Source organism: Manis pentadactyla, chromosome 9, assembly GCF_030020395.1.
Source record: "Manis pentadactyla isolate mManPen7 chromosome 9, mManPen7.hap1, whole genome shotgun sequence".
NCBI classification, from domain to species: domain Eukaryota; kingdom Metazoa; phylum Chordata; class Mammalia; order Pholidota; family Manidae; genus Manis; species Manis pentadactyla.
Window position 1 is genome coordinate 10,245,276 of NC_080027.1, and position 21,169 is coordinate 10,266,444.

General features: G+C 51.1%; 1 protein-coding gene across 4 annotated transcripts in view; it reads right to left on the reverse strand.

Annotated features, from left to right (window-relative positions):
* Positions 1 to 21,169, reverse strand: part of AP2A2 (adaptor related protein complex 2 subunit alpha 2) — a 107,781-nt gene that overhangs the window by 21,507 nt on the left and 65,105 nt on the right. For all 4 annotated transcript variants that reach the window (XM_036875833.2, XM_036875832.2, XM_036875831.2 and 1 more), the window contains exons 3-6: positions 10,491 to 10,633; positions 8,632 to 8,825; positions 5,390 to 5,519; positions 2,702 to 2,803 (exon numbers count right to left, since the gene is read on the reverse strand). In XM_036875833.2, the coding sequence (XP_036731728.1) occupies positions 2,702 to 2,803; positions 5,390 to 5,519; positions 8,632 to 8,825; positions 10,491 to 10,633 (569 nt within the window). The remainder of the gene's footprint in view (positions 1 to 2,701; positions 2,804 to 5,389; positions 5,520 to 8,631; positions 8,826 to 10,490; positions 10,634 to 21,169) is intronic.

A 21,169-nucleotide genomic window follows, 5' to 3' on the forward strand; every position in this document is an offset into this window, starting at 1 on the left:
CTAAGGCATTCCATTTCCTCTAATGTGTCCCACAGCAGGGAGGTCAGGGTAGCCCCGCTCTACAGAGCTCACAGTGTGACTTTAGGCCATCACTGAGCATGTCAGGGAGGTCCTCCCTGACTCCTGCCCTCACTGGCAAGGTACCAGAGCGGACACAGGACACGGCCCCTCCAACAGGGGGACGCGCCCAAGCTGCTGAAGCTCAGTGGAGTGATATGGCAGGCAACCAGCCCGAGTGGGAAGGTGGGGCTGTGCTGCCCCACAGAGCACAGAGAGCCAACAGCAGCTGCCTTTAAAACATCTCGCGCAGCTAAAGCCATGCTTAGAGAGAAATGTTCAACTTTAAGTGTATACATATGAAGCGAATATAAAAATAAAAGCAATGAAGAATTCATCTCAAGGGTTTAGAAGAGACTAGCAAATTAACCCAAAGAAAATAGAGGCAAGAAAACAATAAAATATCAACAGAAAGTTGTAGGGTAGAAAAAAAAACAACAGAGAGGACCAGCCAAGAAGAAATGAGCGCATGCCACCACCTGAAAAGGGCAGAACCACCAAGGGCAGAGCCCTGCGGGGCTGCCCAGGGAGCAAAAATGCCAGCGCAGCATGCTTGAGAATGCCGAGAAAACACAACTTAGCCAAAACTGACAAAAGAAGAAGCCGAAAATTGGAAGCCCATAACTTGCTAAATAAATTCAAAGCATAATTAGAAATCACCACACAAAAGAACCCTTCCTCAGCTAATGACAAAATGTTGCAGACACCAAAAGGGATTTCCTTAACGTGACAGAGAACCAGCAGCAAACCAGCAAACACCAGACTTCACAGGGAGAGAGGGGACGACGTCTCCTCTGAGACAGGGAACACCATGGAGGCAGAACGCAGGGCAGTGATGCAGGAAACATGGACAAATACGGACTGGGAAAGGGAAAACCCAGAGATCTGGAGCCGTCTACATAGAAATCACAAAAATTAGTAAGTCATTTTGGCAAAGTTGCCAATTCAAACTTAACATACAAAGATCAACTGCATTAAAAACATACACTAGTTAAAAATAATGTTTTCAAGGTATCACTGAGATTAGTATTTTAAAAATAAAACATATAAAGATAAATCTAACATAAAATAAAAGAACCTCTACTCAGAAAGTTGTAAGAAATTATTTAGAGAAATTAAAGACTACCTAAATAAATGGAGAGGGATGCCAGGGTTACAGAGTCAAAGACTCACTACTAAAAGATTTTAATCCTCTCACAGCTGACCTACAAATTAAATGCCAATCCCAGTGGGATTTGGGGGCTGGGGGAACAAGGTGCGAGGGCTTGTCCCCTCAATCAGGGCTCACCCACAAGCTGCAATAACCACAACGGCATGCCGCTGACACACGGCGAGCAGAGGCCAACAGAGTGAGGCACAGACACAGTCTGCAGGTGTTAACCATGGTGGCCTCACAGTCAGCGGGTGGGGACGCTTTAGTAATGGTACAGGGACAATTGCATGTCATTCAAGAGAAAGCATCACCAGACACAGAAACCAGTCCCAGTGGGTTGTCAACCCGAATGAAGAGAGAGACCTCAGAATAAAGGTAAGGCTTCATCCACAGAACACAAAACACATGACCACAAAGGACTGGCAGACCCAATGGCATGGGAACGTGGGGACACATAACTGATATGGCAGGTTACAGACAGCAAGGTTCTCAAACACAGCAGGTTGCACAGCTACCTGTTTTGAAGATCAGTAGTGGTTACATTTCAGCAGTTCTTTGGTTCAACCTGTACAACCAACAAAGTGCTCGCATCTGAAACACCCAAAGAACTTCTAGACAATGACAATAACGCCACAGGAAAATGCACAGAGACTTAAGAGGCACTTCCCAGAAGATGTTAAAAAAGACAATAAACATGCAAAATTGATCAACCTGATGATCAGGAAAATACAGATTTAAATCACAGTGAGATGCGGCCACACCCCAGAAGTCAAAACCTGGAAGGGCAGATGCAGCCCCCCAGGAACTCACGTATGGGTGGGGGGGGGCCCACTGCTCAGAGCTTCTCCCCAGGGCCCAACAACACCACTCCCGGGTGACTAGCAGCAGCTGTGCGTGCTTGCCAGGGCCACCACACGACGGGCTCAGAGTGCTAACCAGTTAAGTGTCCAATGAGACGGGGACAAGGGTGGGGGGCAGGCTGGGCTATGTTCATACAAATCCTACACGGCACCACAAAGGAGTGAACAGCACACAGAACAAATCTGGTCACTCCACAGTGCTGAGCAAAACTAGTCAAACACACAAAAGAATATATGCTGCTATGCTTTCACAGGAAAACCACAGGACAGTCAAGATCAATGACACATTTTAGGCATGCTCAGGGGAAAGGGAAGGAGGGGAGGAGGGGAGGCCACTGTGAGGACAAAGGCGCCAGCAGTGGGGAGGGGCCTAGGCCTCCCCAGCCTGCGCAGGGCTGGGCTGCGCTGCTGAGCTCCCAGCACCTTACCAGGTGGACACGGCAACTTTGGTCTCAACTGACAAAAAGTTTGAAAGGGAAGCCAATTGATTACTAACCAAGGTAATTTTCACTCTTGAATTTACAAACTAGGACAAATAACTTACATTTTGAAAAGAAAATAAACATATAAATTCAATAAAATAACTAAGACCAAGCCCACCCTGAGTTCCATTCCCCATCAACAGACTTACTCTGCTTAATCTGGAGACAGCCAGAGAGACGGAGGTTTTAAACTCTTCAGGATTCTTCTGGGCCAAGGTGGTGATAAGACTCGTGGCAGCAGTCACGACTCCCTGGAGACACACACAACACACTCATCCACAGCAGCCAGCATGCCGGAGGCTGACCTCTAATTTCAAACTCATTTTCCAAATAAAACTTTAAATTCAGAGCAACAAACTGGCAGCCTGTAGGCCACCCAGGCCTTCTACGACTAGCCCAGTGTTTTTAAAAACTGAGATAGCACAAAGTTTGTTTTCTTTTTCCAACTTCTCTTTAAAAAAATGAATTCCAGCAGTGCTTTAGCCCAGATCCCTGCCATGGTAAGGGCCAGCAGATGGCTCAGGTCTCTACCAGTCAATTGCCTCTCTCGAGGTCCAGTCACCTGTCTGGTCCTGTGGTCAGCTGAGCTTGCTAGCCCTGATTAAACCATTCTGTGTGGACTAGAGAGAGACAAATGATTTTTAGACACATATGAATCTTTACCACCCAAAAGTGAGGCTGTGGAGAACAGTAACTAAAAGCCCATCATCCCCTTTTTAAAGAACAGCAACTAAAAAGCCTGTCATCTCCTTTTTGAAAAGTGGCCCAGTAACTCACATCTCTTGGAGGAAGACTAGTTAGGTAAACAAGTTTTCTAGCAAATATAAAGAGGGGAAGACACAATGAATGGTGCTTATTGGCAGTGAAGATGTGAACAAAGTCAGCTCAGGAAGCATGCATGGTCAAGACTCGGCCCATCTTGCCCCTGCAACCCTGCTCCTGAGTGGGTGGGAGAAGGGCACAGTCCCTGCAGCAGTGAAGGAAACCAGAGGGCAAAGCCTGTCACCACAGCTCCCTCCCCAGAGACTGCCACTGCCCTGTTCCCCCATCTCTAATGAAAACATCAAAGTACATTAAAGCAACAGGCCTCAATGGCATTTGTCATTTCTCAGTGGGCAAAAAAGTGCCCAGACATTTCCCATGCCACAGAGAGCTTTAAAAGACTCCATGTTTGTAATGGTCAAACTACACCAGGGCGATGGCTCCATACTCACCAGCCTCAGCCTACCAGAGGGCCCAACACTCACAGCCCTCCCCATCTGCCCCCTGCTTTCCGAGGGCACCCGGAGAGGGCTGGAGCAACTAACTCTTCCCGGGGGTTCCTGACCTTGAGGCCAAAGGAAGCGAGGTCACAGGCCTCCGTTAGCAGCAAGGCCAGGAGTGTGTGACAGGGAAGCCAGGGCCATGGAGGACAGCAGCCAGGAAAACAGAGAGCATGTAGGAGAGCACAGAGGTGAAGGAAGGGCTGGGCAGTGGGCCTGCCCCTCCCATGGTCTGGCTGTGATGCCCTCTATCTTCTCCTCTCCCAGCAGAGATCCTGCCACCTACGACTGAGAATGTGCCAAGCAGTGCACCCAGCGAAGCAGTCAGGGCCAAAGGTTGCCCTTTCGGTGGATCTGGGAGGCAGTCGGGCTTTTTCCAGTTTGGTACATCAAAACACAAGATAAAAACAAACGGCTGGGGCCTCAACCATACAGCTGAGACAGGGTCCCACCACCCTGGGAAGTGCTGGGTGTGGGTGTCTTCCAGGCCTCAGGCCTCGGCATCTGTCAGCCACATGGCTGTGCAGAGCTTCCCTGACACCGAGCAATGACGCGTACCAGGATTCCAGGTACTTTAACAAAGGGCATCTGGAGAGAACACAGAGGAAGCCGGAAGCCCTGCACTCACTGGCGAGCTGCCTGTCAGCTGCCCCTCCCCTACCCCCACCTCCCAGTCACACACACCTGGGTCTGAGGCAGCAAAGCCCCAGCTCTGACCCTTCATCAGCCCCTGGGTCTAACCCAGATCTGTGTGAAGCCATTTCACCTGTCTGAGCCTCAGTTTGCTCATCTGCAAAACTGTAAAAAGCCCCACACCTCCCAGGTCCACCGAAAGGGCAACCTGCGGCCCTGAGCCCAGCTGCAGAGGCGGAGTCGGACCTGAGCAGATGGGGGGTGGCCGCATGCAGGTCCAGCAGTTGCTGGCAGCACCCCACTCCTGTCTTGGTCTTGACACAACCACCAGTTCCCTCCCTGAATCAACATGTAATCATCATTTATTTTTATTTAATTTCTAAGATGGATTTCTCCTCTGGGAAAAAAGTGCACTAGCCAGCTAACATAAGTGTATCTACTCAGCAGGAAAATCTGTGTTCTGACTCTCATTTACTCAACACAGTCCAGGCAGAACATGGCCACTCTGCCCAACATCTGATCCTGGTCAGCCCTGCTTCTAGCCCCATCCAGCGTGGACACGACCTGTGACTCATGTCTAACCACAGCCACCAATGGCTCTGCATCCCTGGACCTTGCCAAGGACACAGGCAGGACAAAGGACTGCACCGCAGAGCGCCAGTCAGAACCACAGGCCACCCACATCGCATCCCTGAACGAGGCACAGACAGGCAGGCCATGTGGGGATGTTTCCAGAAAACACCGATCTCTGTCTTGTTCGTGTGTGCAGCCCTGGCGTGCAGGGAGCTCCTTGCTCGACTGCTGGCACTCGCAGGTCCTGGGACTGGGCAGCGTGAGCCTCCCCGGCACTGTGAGAAATCACCAGCACTGCTGTAACAGCAGCCACTCTGAGAAAGGCTGCTTGGCAGGTGGGCAGGCAGGCCCTGGGCCAGAGGCGTTTACCAAGTGCTGGTCGTTGAGGAGATGCACCACTCGGGATGTCCAGTCACCCATGGGGACAAGGTCGGGAGATGCCCTGTACAAGCGCAGCAAACACAGGGCGGCACTCTGCTTCACACTGTCCATGGTGTCTCTGAAAGACAAACACTGCAGGTGACTCAAGAGCACAGCCAGCATGCTGAGTACTACCCAGAGCCTCCCAGGGGACACCCCGGGCAGCAGGGGACCAGGCCACTTCTACCTACCTCTCCATGGGATCAAGCTCACACCTGCCTCCTGAGAGGCGGTGTCTGGACAGTGACAGACAACCATCTGTCCTAAACAGCCACCTCTATGTACTTCATATCAAACCCCATCAATAGGAAAGAGTCTCGCTGGCAAAAGTCTCTCACCTCCAAAAGTATAATTCTATTTTTACCAAGCACTGAATACAACCAGCGCTTGTGGCTACACAAGCTGATGAAAATCAACTAACCCTCCTCTTTAATGAATTAAATAAATTAGTGTTTGGGGTCTTTTTGCATTTCACCTGATAACACACCAACAGAAAAGTGCCCGAGGCCCTCACAGCGCCATGGAATTCCATATCTACCTGGTGACCTCCTCCCCTGCCCAAAAAAATGCCCTGCTGGAGCCTGCCTCCAGCCCTGAGAGCCAGAGGCTACCTCGCCTCCCAAGAGCACCTGGGCTGGGGACCCAGTGTCCTGGAACGGAGCAGGCCAGAGGGCTGCAGACGCCCAGAGGCAGGGCACTGGGCTCCGTCCTGGTTTTAGTGCTGGTGGAGTGCACAAAACACTCCCAGTACCGTGTACCCTGTGGCTCCCTAATCCCAGTTGACCTGCCAGGAAAGTGGTGGCCCATCAAGGAAAACTCCAGTGGGTGCAGGCCAGAGGGGTGCTGGTCAGCAATCTTAAAGCACTGCTAGAACACGTGGGGGCTCCCCTCCAAGGGAGGGGAGGGTGCGCAGCTGGCTGCTTTTACCATTTATCTCCCCTTTGGCACTTTTATTCCTAAAAATGAGGAACCCCTAAACTGCCCCCAACTCTATTCCAAAGAAAAATTACTTCCACAAAAAATTCTCTTTTGGATGCAAACCCCCTGGGGAGCAGGGGCAGACACCTGTCCCTCTCAGTGAGCCCACACCACCCTCACAGGAGCAGCGGGACATCCAGGTCTCCCAGGAGAAATGCTCTGGCTTTAGGTGGCAAGTTTGTTTCTACGCCTGCAACCAAGTCCTGAGTGATACACAAGAGCCCAACTGCCCATCGTCCCACCTGCTCATGGACGCCACTCTCGGCAAGAACATTTGGAGGAGGACAGGACCACAGCTGACAACCCCCAGAATCTGGGGAGACCGCCCCTGCTCAGTTTCAGTTCTGTCATGGGCTGAGGACCAGGGCCCAGGACCCACGCAGGTTCTCGTTCTCAGTGCCAACTACATCCCGGCATGACAGATGCTCTATGATCCTCCTAGTACGCCGTGCACCAGACTGAGTCATGACGCCCCTCCCACACCTGCCAGCCTCCAGCCCAAACACATTCCTCTGAGTTGTTTATGAGCTGGGCTTCAAGAGCTGGAAATTCTTTTCAAGTAGGGCTCGAGGACACCACAGTACCAAAGCTTTCTGTGCAGGAGACCGCCTGCCTGTGACCCTGATTCCCACAGGACAGTGCAGCTGGGCATGACAACTCCAGGTCCCTAACTGTGCACGCCCTCCACTGTCCTACCCCAGAGCTCACTCCCCATCCCCCACTTCTAGGCTGTTCCTCGGTATCTCAATACCCTCTGGCCCTGGAGTCTGCGAAGCTGCCCATCCTTTATTTCTGGGAAATGTTCTTGAATTATCACCAGAATACTTCTCAGAGATTGCCTCTGTTTTACATTTCACTTATATAACAGATACTTATCAAGCACTTACTGTGAACCAGGCATTGTTCAAACGCTGGACATAAAGCGACAGCAGACAAAAACCTCAGCCCCCAAGGGACACGCCTTCTGAGGGCAGGCAGGCAGTACTGGCCAGTTAGGGCTGCATGTGGGTGAGGAGGCCTGGGCAGCGGCCAGTGCTGAGGGAAGGAGCGCAGAGGAGGGCCTTCCTGGACAAGGGCAGCCAGGCCCACCCAGCAAGTCACTCAGACCCCGGCAAGTCCTTCTGACCAGGAGGCCTGGCCCCAGGGCACCTGCGGACTTAGGAGCTGGCTGTCGTCTTGGCTCCCCACTTGCCTCCTCAGCTCCAGCATTCTCCCTTCTCACGTGTCTGACAGCTGCCCCACCACCTCTGGGCACTCACACTCCAGCAACCTTCCATTAGGTTGTGTGTGGTCTTTCCCAGCCTGGCTCCTCCATCTGCCCCTGGGGTGACACTCCTGTGACCCTCCTCCAGGGCCTGCACAACCACCCTACCTCCGCACTTCCTATTGCTCACAGTGCAGCTGGGGTCTATACCCTGAGGCACAGCTGGCATTTGGGGTCAGACCTCTCTCTGGTGGGGCCTGTCCTGTGCACTGTAGGGCACAGAGCAGCAAGCCTGGCCCCACCCATGAGATGCCTCATGACAACGAAACACACTAAGGCACTGCACGACCACCTGCTGAGAACCACAGCTCTGGACCGCTGGCTCTGATGAGGGGCCAAGGCATGCTTTCTGAGGCCCGGGGCTCTCCACTGTGCATCCAAGGGGCATGTCCACCTTTCCGTGGCCAGGGCAGCTGGGCCAGGTCCTGCTCCACCTGCTTGCTGTCATCCGTCCTGGAGCACCGGTCCCGAGTCCGGATGCAATGCCCAAGAACGGGGCCCTAATCCAGCTAGGCAGGTCACATAGGCTCCGGGTTGGCTTCACAAGGCAGCAGAGTCCTAGAATGCGGAGTGGGCCATGGCCCAGGATGGCCTGGTGCCATTTTATACTCTCCCAGATCTGCCTGCTCACTTGGCTTCTCTCCAAGTTGACAGGAGTCGAGTGGTTATTACTAAGAATTCTCAGAATTTGGGTGTTTGAACTTTTCCTTGAACAGGACTGCCCTTGAACAGAACGGCCTGGCTCCTTCTCCTGTGGCTGGTGTAAGACTGAGGCCCTGCTTGGCTGAGGCCAGCAGGGCTGGGCCACCTAAGGGGTGGGGGGACTCTATCACATCCCCATTGCTGTAAGTTGGGGAAACTAACTCATTCTATAAATTCTTTAAACCATAACATATTTGACTTATTTAACAGGACAGAGAAATATCATCACACGTCACCAGACACATACCCAGCTACAAGAGTCTTGGGAATCTCCCCAGCAAACGCCTCAGCCATCTCCCGGCTGCCCACATTGGCGATGCAGTGCAGGGCCAAGCCCATGAAGGTGGGGTTTCGACTGGCCAGGTCATTCTTGATGGCATTGTTGATCAAGCGGATCAGCTCACTGTTGGAGTTCACCAACACAGAAATGAAGAGATATCCCTGGGTTCAGAAAGATGAGAGAACAGACAGCTCGTGACAACCAAGGTTGACGTGGGCCCTGAGGTACCTGGAGGACCAGAGCAAAGACATGGCCACCCTCAGGCAGTGCTGCAGGGGGTTGTGCCCTGGAGGACTCGTCTGTCTGTGTTCTGATGGAACACCGGTTCTGCTGCAGAGGCACAGTCTCAGCCACAGGAGAGCCCTGCAGGGAGAACCTCAGAGGCAGCCAGATGTCCCCATGGAGTCAGGTACCTTGGTCCTCCCCCAAGTCCCACTCACTTAGCTGTGGTGACATGAGTGACCTGGGCTCACCACACTGTCCTGAACTGGGTTGGAAGGCGCCTTCATTGAAAGGACCTGCCTTGCTGCAATTCAAGAGACCATGTGGCCTCCCAAACCCCAGCTGGCCGCTCATCCCTGCTCTCAGATCTTCTCTACGCCTTCAGCCGCCCCTCTCCTTCTGGAGGTCAAACTCTAGCCCTGTGTCACCTTGCTGTCCACGCACTTCCTGTGCAGGGGGACACAGCAAAGACCCATTTGATCACTGCCCACACAAGTGAACCTCCTGCCCAGCTCCCTGCTGATCTCAGGACAAAGGCCTGCCGGCAAGCCCACCTCCTCACCACTCCAGTCACGGTGCCCCCATGTGTGTGACCTTGGCCAGAGCTCCTTGCTCTGTACACCCTGGTCCCCAGCTAACACCTGCCTCAGCCTTCAATCTGAGCACAGGGTGCCCCCCAGGGAAGCCCCCTACTAACCACCCCCCTCTCAGGGTCCTAAAGGGTTCTCCAAGCCTCCTTCCTGGGGCACTGGCCATAGCTGTAATTCTCTATTTGTGGGGCTCTCTGATGCCATCTCCCCACTGGAAAAGAAAGGGCCCACATCTGCTTTTGGTCACTAAGTCACCAGGCATCTCTCAGCACACTACCTGGACTAAGACAGACACTGGATAAATTCTTAGTGCGTAAAAACCAATACCTAATAACATTCTCAGGGCATCTAGGGTGTATTTCTACTTTGTATAAGTTAAATGTTTGGACAAATAGAGGAAACTGTAACACTAGAGAAAACATACAGAAATAATATACTCCATACAGAAAAAACATACTCCAAGAGGATGCAAGGCTGAAATTAACAAAGCCAGAGAGGCTTCAGGCGCCCGGGGGCAGCACAGCTAAGAAGCCGGGAGCTGGGAGCAAGGCCCAGGCACTCCCACCCACAGCCTGGGCTCTTAAACCATGTGGATTCTGGGCCCGGTTCAGAAACAAAGTTGTACAGGGGACCACTAAGGAAACTGATTGGTGCTGGCACGTCAGCCAGGCTCTGTGGAGGAGGACCCTTCCCTTCCCTTGGAGGCAGCCATCACATCAAACCAGGGATCCAGGCAGCACCAGTGTAAACCCTCAGGAGATTCCCAGTCTGGATGGAAATGATAAGGAAAGAGCAAGAAAAGAAATGGCTGCCTCATCAGAAGAGCCTTAGCCAGGAGAGAGCCCCTTTCATGGGCATTACTGCCTCCTGGAAAGCCTGGACCCAAGCAGGGTCAGAAAGGGGAGGGAGGCAGTGGGTCACCTCAGGTGTCAGCACCTGGAGCTCCCGAGGGGTGAGACGTGCATCTTCAGTACCAGCCCCACCCGAGTCCCCCACACCTGCAGCGACACTCACGATCTGCTTCTCCGTGTATCTGTTGGAGCTCAGCAGGTTCACGGCCTCCATGTGCCCAAAGTCAATGTCGTGACCCAGGAGAAAGATGAAGAGCAACTTGCAGACATATTTTTTTTTACTATAGCCATCAAGAGCCTTGTCACCTATGGAAAAGGTGGGTGAGGCAGGGAGAGCAGAGAACCATCAGCACAAACAGGACAACAGGACGCGTATGACCCGGCATTCAACAGAGGGACGGCTGAGCCCCCCAGCAGATGCGATGCAGACACTGTTCTGAGCATGAACGATATTTCCAAACCAGAAATAATCCACAGCAGAATGTGGATTATCTTTATTCGCTTAAGAAACAGAAACCAAATACCCAGCAGCAAAAGTTCTGCCCTCTCAGCACAGTCCTGGGCAAGCACAGTGGGGCCAGGCCCCCAGGGCCATGGCACAATGGGCCACAATACCACCAGGGCTCCCAGAGATACCCCTGCTTTTAAACCAGCAAATTAACCATTTAACTTAAGTTTTTTAATACAGGCAAGTGAACATACTCTAAACGATCTTCCATTTCAAAGCAACTTTAGGCAAATCGCCCAGCCCTAAGAATCACACCCAAAGGGCCAGAGAGTTTCTACTTCTTCAGTCTAGCTGCTTAGAGACGTGGCAAGGCAGACTCAACAAACACCACTGGCAGAATATAAAATGTCATTGTGAAAAGGACCGGGCAGCATTCCATTTTAGATACTGGGAGCTAGAACCTCCAGCAGACTGCAGGGGTGATGACCCCTCGCAAAGGCCGGTCGTCCTGCTGAGCAGGGCTCACAGTAACACTGCTGCCTTAGGATGAAGGGCCCGTGTGGGACACGCGGACCCAACAGGACTTGGGGGAGCAGGGAAGCTGGGGACAGCAATGCCCCCTTGGGAAGCAGTCAGGACACTCACGCTCCATGGGTGAGCAATAGTGGCCCCAAAGACCCACCGCCCCAAGATTTTCTGGGGTGACATTCAGACTGACATAATTTGATGACCAAATAATATAAAAGCAGACCTGGCCTGGCTGCCCCTGCCCGCTGTGCCTGAGAGGCCTGCCCTGGCACTTTCAAACTGGGACACATCTGCCTAGCCTGGTAGGATGTCTCTAGGTACGGTTTACACAGCCCACCTCCTACCCACTAAACAGTCTTCCAGAAGCCTCCTTTGACAACCATAAGTACCACCCTACCTCGTCTCACCTCCTGGAGACTGGTCCCTGCTACTCAGTCAGAGCATGTCTTGAAGGAAAACACCACAGTTTAAGAAAAGAGAGCTAACAGTCCAGTCAGACTGGGCTCCATGAAGGCAGCCATGAAGGCAGCCATGGAAACACATGGTGGCTCCTTCCCTGAAGCACCCTGACTGGTCTCTGCTCCAGAGAGGGCCCCTCCTGCAGCCCTGCTGGTGCTCGGAGACTCGCAGCAGGCACACGCCTCAAGGCTGGGCCTGCAGGAAAAGTAAGGGCCGTCAATAAAGGCAGGACACCTAAGCACCTCTCGGCCCTGATGCTGCTGGGACACCGGGTAAAGACCAATGCCCAGAAGGCAGTTTGAGAGACTCACGAAGTGCCTCCGAGAGTTGGAACTAACCAGGTCCCAGCCTCAAGGGGAGACGTCAAGCATTCCTGCCTGAAGCCAGAGCACCCAAAGGAGCTGCACCCACAGTGAGAGGGGAGCCTGCACCCACGAAGGGGGCCCACAGGAGACTTGTCTGTCTGTGTACAGCTCAGGGCACAAGGTAAAGAAAGGACGACCCCAGAGGATACAGTATGTGGCTCAGGCCTGCTCTCCCTCAGGCCTGGCCCAGTGGAGGCCGCCCCCAGGTGCCCTGCCCCCCACCCCTCCAGGTGCCTATCCCAATCTGACCCCACTTGGTCTCAAGAGCCTCTAACCTGCTCAAGAGTGACCCCTGGGAAAACCTTTCCTCAGCACCCATCAACTGATCACATCCAGTGAGGCCCCAGCCGAGACCTCACTCCTGTTGGGCACTGTGCAGCACAGCAGGCTTCACCGCGGCCTCCCTTGGCAGAGCAGCCCCTGACCTTGCAGCACACAGGTCTGACCACAGGAGGCACTAGGCCCGGGACCTGTGGGGCTTGGGCTAGTCTGGTGAGGGTGTGCTCACTACAGCTTGCCCGGTTTAGGGTTTATAGAGACCCAGTGCCTTCTCTGGCAGTTGCAAACCACCAGCCCACCCAGACCTGACTCCTTAGCAGCAGCCACTATGAGCTGCAGACTCACAAGAGGCAGGGTGCCCCCTGAGCTCGAGCACAACAGGACACCATGTGTGGGGCAAGGAGCTCAACACCAAGGCCTCCAGGTGAGGCACCTGAGCCTCGGCCTCAGTAAGAGGCCTCGGGAGCAAAGCTCTGCACCCCCTCAGCCCAGATGTTCCAGCAGGTGAGCTTGCTGTGCCACCTGTACTCACCCTGCGCATGCTCAGCACCTGCCCACCTCAGGAGCAGGACTGTGGCATGGCATGTGCGTGAGGAGCCCCACACAGGGCACTACTGGGCCTGGCGCTTCACTCTTCGGGAGCCCACGCTGGCCTCCCAGCTGCAGACTGACTCACGAGCACCGCATCCCATTGGCTCCTGAGATGCACGGAGATTGCATGGGGTGAAAGAACATGTGTCTCAGAATGACTAAAACCGGGCATCGTCATACAAATGTCTTCCATGGTCTCGCTTTGTCCAGGCACTGCTGATTCAGACACACAGTGTCCTGCTTCATTTCTGTGACACTGTGTCCAGACACACAGTGTCCTGCTTCATTTCTGTGACAGCCAGCTGAGGGGTGGGCTAGAAGTCAAGAGACCCAGAATACAGATTGGACCCTGATCCTCCATCACAGGCAAAGTATCAAGCAAGTAAGACACAAGACCAGAGAGCTGGTTACCACCACAATGCCACCCAGGCAGGCACGCCCCCTCCCTCATGAGTTGGCCAGAAGGGACAGGCGCCCAGCAGCACCCACAACCCCACAGTGGTGCTCCCCAGCACCCGCCCTGCTACCACCTGGCGCGTGCCCCACCTACTTGTCCTGCTGAACCCCAGCCCCGAGCAGAATGACCAGCCACCCAGTTGCTCCTGCATCTCTTGTCCACCCCACCTCTTCCAACAGAGACCGCAGCCAAAACACACCCAGGACAACCATGCTTCAGGCACAGGAAAGGGAGCCAGTCTATTGTCTGTGGGCTGCACTTGTGACCCAGAAGGCCTCACACTGACATGAATTTGCCTTTTGTGCCTTACGGACAGGGCCTTGTGCATAACCCAGGACACGCAGGTTTCCAAACCTCCCACCTCTGTGGGGGACGGGGGCTAGTGCATGTACCACATAAAGCGGGAGAGGCTCCCAGTCCACTCTGAAGGGATCAGAACCTGACCGTCCCAAGTCAGACCTATCCTGCTGAGAAAGATGTTCTCCTCTGATAGGTAAGAGGCTGGGAACAACCCAGATCTCCACAGAAAAGCAAGTATAACTTCCTGCCTCTAGGGAAATGCACCCAATCCCCAGTAGCCCAGTCCTTGGGGGTGATTTCTAAGTTGTGACCCTCTCTCGCCCTCTCTCACAAGACTGTTGCTCAATAAGTATCTTCACATGTTCAAAGAGGTGACAGGAGTAGGACACCACTGCTACTCCAGCACGTCCCCCTCAGGCCATTTTCTCAAAGTCAGTTAAACTGCCCCCTCCTGGTAAAACGTCTTAGAACTGCTCCATCTGGGGAGTTAACTCTTCTGTGCCCAGTAACCCCATAGACCCAAGGCATTTTCTTTACTCTTTAAAACCCTTAATTTAGTTGTTAAAGAAAGGGAGATGCAAATTTAAACCACAATAAGGTCCCACCACAGGCCCACTAGAACAAGTCAAACTTAAAAGATCAGCCAATGCCCAGTGCTGGCAGGAGCATGGAGGGCTGGGAACACTCGGGCACAGCTGATGGGAATGTGAAACAGCGCTGCCACTCTGGAGAAAGGGTGGCACTTTCTTTAAAAATGAGATATACAGCTTCCACATGGCCCAGCCATTGTACTCCCTGGCATCTGCCACAGGAAGGAAGAGAGGCGTGTGCACGCAGACTTGCACGCCAACATTCCTGGCAGCTGTACTCCAAACAGCTTCCACAACCCACGTGTCCGCCAACCATTGAGGAAACGTGCTGTGTAGGAACCAGCTGAGGCACTGACACCCACTGCGGCATCACACAGCCCCAAAAACACCACGCAGCAGCAAAGAACCCGGACACAGAAGACTGCAGGCTGCACAACTCCTTTCGTGTGAAGTTTGTAGAAAAAGCAAAACTAGAGTGACAACGAGCAGACCAGTGGCTGCTGAGTTGGAGGGAAGGTGGGCAAGAGAGTGGGTGAACGTTTTGGCGTGATGGGAATGTTCTCTATTTTACTTTGTAGTGATAGTTACATGAATACATGCATTTTCCAGAATTCAAATTGCACACTCAAAACAAGTAATTTTATTATGAATAAACTGTCTCATAAAGCCAGTTTTTTTTTAATTACTGTCAAAATATCCCAGGAAGAAAACAGGAACAAAAAATGAAAGCGGATGGGTGAATGGTGGACACTGAAGAGCCGGGTGAGACACCGTGGAGAGGGCAGCATGATGGACCCCCTCACATATGAGCTTCCCACCTCCTCAAGAACAAGCTGTCATTTTTTAAGGCTTTGTACACCTGCAATAACTTTTTAAATGCATCTTTATACTCCTAGTGCCTAGAATTCAGTGAACACCCACAGCTATGTAGCAAATTGGTAGATACTATCTGGTTAAACTCCTGAAGTTATCAATAGTGAAAGTTACCATGTCTCTGTGTAGCATAACACAACAAGGTCTAAAGGTCCCAAGACCGAAGGTATGACAACTACACCATAGTTACTACCCATCCTATCCCAAAACTTAGTGGCTTACATACACGCACCTATTCTTGCTTATGAGCCAGAGCTCAGTGGTCTCCATAGGCTCGGCTGGGGCTGCCTCCTGATGTGAGCCGGATCTAGGCCTGCCCCCCATGCTTCTCATTGTCACAGCCCAGAGGCCACTCAGAGCCGAGGGGCAAGTGAAAAACAGCCACCTCCTTCAAGCGTAGGTTTGGAAGTGGTGCACAGGCACCGTCTACATCCTACAGGCCACGTCCCATCACCAAGTCCCACATTCCTTCACCAAAGACAGAGCTCACCTATGAAGCCCTCAGCCTGCAGCTTTCCAACTCTCTAGTGTTCTCAGGACTGTCCAAGTTTTAACACCTTTTATGTTTGTTGTCAAGTATTTCACTTCTGTGTGTATTTTTAGCTCCACAAGACATTATTATTACATGCAATGGTCACGTAAATGTACCTACCTATCTACCACTGCTTCCTTCCTTTCTGCACCTCTGACCTTTCCTCTCGGATTGTTTCTGGCATGAAATACAGTGTTTAGAATTTCTTTTAGCACAGGACTTCTGGTGGAAATTTTTCTCCATTTCTGTCTGGAAAAAGTCTTTTTTAGCTTCATTCTTGAAGGACATTATCACTGGGTACAGACTCTAGCTGGCTGTCATTTTCCAACATCTGAAGTCAACTCCTGCTCTGTTCTGCTTTCCCTTGCCACTGTGAGATGCCAGCTGTCGGCACATATGCAGTTCCTGTGAAGACGGCCCATCTTTCTCCTCCTCTGGCACCTTTAAGACTTCCTGTCTTTGGGTTTCCACATTTCACAACAACATATCTAGGTGCAGGTTTCATTTATTTTAATTGTGTGTGTAGAATCTATAGCTTGGTGAATGTTGTGAAAGCTTAAAGAGCCTCTGTCACACCATCTCTCCCTCCCTTGCGGGAAGCTCGTGAAGCCTTTACGGCCATCTCACCACGCCTGTCTCCCACCCTCCGTCTCCTCCGTCTTCCTTTTCTGCGCCCCACTCACAGCAGGTTTGTACTCTTACCTATCCTTCAGAACACTAAATCTCTCCTCAACCATATCTGTCTGTATGTCCATCCACCTCATTCTTCCTTTTAGCTACCACATGTTTCGGGTCTAGAACTTCCATTTCATTTTATTTCAAAATCTGCTGTTACCCTACTTTCCAAGTTTCCTGATGATATTTTCAAATTTGGCTTTCATTTCTTTAAAAATGGTAACCCCAGTTCTCTATTAGAGTCTGAACCCAGCATGAGAGGTCTTTGTGACTCTGTCTGTTGTCTCTGCTGGTTCCTGTTCATGAGTCCTGGCTCTCTGTGTTCTTGATTATCTGGACTATATGCTGGACAATATATTTCAAAAATTAGTGGTAGCAATCATTTGCAGCCTATTGTGATAATATACATTCCTCCGGAGAGGACTGCTTTTCTTACCTTACCCAAATGTAAAGTTTGGGATTCTTCAAAGCACCAGGATGTTTGGAATCTTGCTGCAGGTCAGCAACAAGGCTGCCCACTCCCAGACACGCCTGTCCTATAGGCACTCCCTTTGGGGAGCTGATTTTAAAGTAGAAGGGGAACTCCACTTTTGGTGGGCTCTAGGTTTTGACTTTTCTCCTAGACTGAGACTGCTCAACCTCAGCACTTTACATCCTAGGCCAGCTAATTCTCAATTTGGCAGCCCTCCTGTGCATTACAGGGTGTTTGGCATGCCGACCCCCACCCCCACCCCAGCCTCCACTCACTAGAGGCAGTAGTGCACCCTCCCCCCAAAAATGTCTCCAGGTCTTTCCAGATTTCCCCTGGAGGGCAAAATCCCCTGATGATAACCACCCCTCTAGACCTTTAAGATCACCAAAGACACAGCTGCTTCACAGCTGTTTCTCTGGGATCAGCAAATGCTCTCAAGGCACAAACAGCTAAGCACTGTGCTTGCTCACGTGGGTACCCACCTTCTCCTAGGTAAGGCCCAGGGGTGTCCCTTGCTCTTGTTACTCTATGACGTTTTCAAGGTTGTTTTCAATACCACACCTCTTTAAGCCATTTTCAGTGGAAGGCTTGGGCTAAGTCTGCGTTGTCCAATGTGGCGGCTTCTGGACACCAGTGGCTTACTGGGCACTTGAAAGGTGCCTGGTCAGAACTGAGTGTGCTCTAAGTGTGACATACACACCAGGTCTTAAAGACTTGGTATGAAAAAAAAATGTAAAACATCTGAATAACTATTTCTATTGATTACATATCATTTTTGCAATGAGAATATTTTAGGTACAATGAGTTAAATAATTATGTTAAAATTAGTTTCATCTTTTCCTTTTTACTTTCAATATGGCTACTAGAAAATTCTGAATGACGCGTTTGTCTGCACTGGTGATTTACATCATCTCTCTACTGGACAGCACAGACCTACCTTATCTAATCAACCACAACTGGAAGGAGACGTCCCCAGGAGCACTCACATCCGAGGAGGAGGACCAGGCTTTCTGTCATCTGCCACTCTTCAGGGTATACAAACACTCAACACACATGCTCAATGCCAGCTGGCTAAAAGATAAGAGGGAGCCACCTTCCCTATCTAGGACAGCTTAGCTTAGACCCAAAGGTAGACGAAACAACAGAAGTCTCTTCTGTCCCACATTTATTCAGATGGTTTGAAGATTTACCATCTGAAGGGCATGAATTCTTTTATGAGAGCACAGTTAACATTTATTAGGCACTCCTTTTCTATCAAGAAATTTATGCATATTTTCACATAAAGACACAATTAGCATAGCAGACATGGACCCTCCCTTTAATTAAGTCTGGAGCTGCCAGGAGTGTGGTTAGCTGACAAGGGTCCACCTTCCTCAGCTCTCAAGCCACAACTGAGCAGGAAGGTGGTCCAAGGGTCAGCCATTTCCACACAGTGCCAAGCTCCTCTTACAGGCAGTCTTCACTCCAAAGCCCCCAATGGGGCTAGAGACGACTCGACTCTGGAAGACCAACATCTCCATCTGATGCCTCCCTTGCCTCCATCTAACCCTGCTTCCTCACTTTACTCATTACTGGCACTACTCTCTAATGAACACTGTCCTCCTATCGCATCTCAGGGTGTTTCATGGAAACACAGACTGCAATCACTAGCACCCCATTTTACAGCTGAGAAAAGAGATGCAGAAGGGTAAGTAACTTGACAAGTGAACACAGATAATGAGCATCATAGAAGGGCTGTAATCTAGGGGCAGTCAGGGAACTGCACTCTTAACCACTATGTGCTATTCCCTCCCTGTGAAGAAGTGATGAAAACTTTCTAACCAGGGCCCAGCAGAGTGGCTCCCACAAAGAAGTGCAGCAGGAAGACAGGCCATTCTGCCATCAGTGAGGCAGTGGCCAGGGAACACCCCGTCAGCATTCACAAGTGCACCCAGTGGGTTTTGAGAAGCATGCCCCTCAGACAGTCAGCAACCCAGAGACCTGGCATGAAGGAGATGGGAAGTCCAGATGTACACACTGACCCCAGACTCAACAAAGCTGTCTGGTCAAAGTAAGGAATGCCCCATACCATCTGTGTGTGGTTGCCCAGAAGATGTAATGAGGATGAAGATTCCCCAAACAAGCTCTATATGCTGGTCACCTGTGTACCTGTCACCACTTTCAACAGTCTAGGGACATCTAATGTGAATGAGAACTAACTGCTGACTGGCAAACAAAGAATAAAATGCAAAAAAAAAAAAAAAAAAAAAAGAGGCAGCAGCAATGAAAGTTATAGACCCCTCACCAGAGAAGACACACGATGGCGAATGTGCACGTTAGAGGCACTCCACGTCTGAGTCATCAAGGGGATGAGGGCAAATTAAACACCTATGAGACCCCACCGCACTGTACCTATACAAGTGCCCAAAATCCAGAACACTGACACTCCGAATGCTGGTAAGGACAAGGCGCGGCAGGGACCCCCACTCGCCACGGGCAGGAACACAGACACGGGTGGCATAGCCACATCAGAAGACGGTCTGACAGTTCCTTACAAAGCCACACTCATTCTCACTACACAATCCAGCAATCACACTCCTTGTATTTACCCAGGGGAGCTGAAAACTACGTCCACACAAAACCCCACACACGGATGTTTACAGCAGATTTATCATTTACAGCCCAAACCTGGAAGCAACCAAGGCGTCCTTCACGGTGACGGACAGACTGTGGACCAGCCCGACGACGGGTGTTAATTGGCACTAAAGAGAAACGCACCATCAGGCCAGGAGAACACACGAGGGCCCTCCCACGCACAGGACCACGGGGGAGAAGCCGACCTGGGAAGGCCACACATTGTGTGAGCCCACCTCCGTGACACTCTAGAAAAGGCGACACTGTGGGCCGTGGGGGGTCAGTGGTGGCCAGGGGCTCAAGGGAGGGGGGTGAACAGGTGGAGCCCGGGGGTTTTGTAGGGGAGGGAAACTACTCTGTGTGGTACTGCCACGGTGGCTACATGTCATGACACATTTGTCCATGAGTGACCCTGATGTAAACTGCTGCCTGGGTGACAATGACATGTATATTTCAGGCTCACTGTAATGAACGTCCCATCTGGTCGGCGTGTGGATAGTGGGAGAGGTTGTGCATGTGTGGGAACAGGGGTATTTGAGAAATTTCTGTATTTTCCTCTCAGTTTTGCTATGAACCTAAAATCGCTCTAACAAAATTAAGTCTTAATTTAAAAAGATAAATAATAAAGATTTTTAAAGCAATGGAAGTTATAGATACCCCCACCAAAAAAATAATAATAATAAGCATATATAAGCAAACCATTTCACATACAATTTCAGAAGTTTCAGAGACCTAGAGGATCCCTGAACCCAGATATAAATATTAACACCCAAAGATCCCCTAGGACTCAACAGGAGATACACCAATCACTGACTCCAGAACTCTACAAGCTTCTGCATCCTCTGATGGACAGGACACGCAATCTCATGCCCTGAAAAAAAATCTGTTCTAGGAAATTCTGTCTTCCACCTGTCCCTACAATTCTTCAGACCTCAGTCCTAGCCTGTCCTCTACTAGCTGTTTCTGGGCAACTTCAACTTCAGCCACTCTCACAGCTAACATCTGCTCAGGGGAACTTGAACCAGGTCTCAAACTTGTAAAAATTAATTGAAAAACTAAGGCGCAAAAGATAAACTAGCCCTTCACAAACATGTCCTGAAGCCTGAGAAGTCTATTCTTTATCATACTTCAGAATGAGATGCTCAGGGAGGGTGTACTCCCCACAAGCTGGCTTAGCAGAGTGGTGGTATGAGTGCATAAAGCAATGTGCTGATGGGTAATGTTACTTCCTAAGCACAGGGCAGCGCTTCACTCAACACAGGAAGGGCTTACTTAGATTACTTAATGATACTTGACACAAATAATTAGTGGCCTCTGGTAGAGCATCTCTTTGCAACTCACACTCTGAGCCCAATGCGTTGGGGCACTGGCTCGCCCCACTCTGGGGCCTGGTGGAGCAGTCTGTGGAAGGAAGCAGCTGCTCTAGGTTAGTGTCCTTCCAGATCCAGGGCAAGACCGGGTCCCTGGAGGGGCCGTGCTATCTGACAAATTCCATACAAACTCAACAACTCAAGAAAAACCAATGGCTTGACTTTACACACTGTTTAATTCTAACAGAACCATGAGAGTAACTGTAGTAACATAGAACATAACTTTGGTTTGAAGTGGGGAAAAAACATGATATTAAAAGATTAAATCCTGGGGATAGGAAAAAAGATGG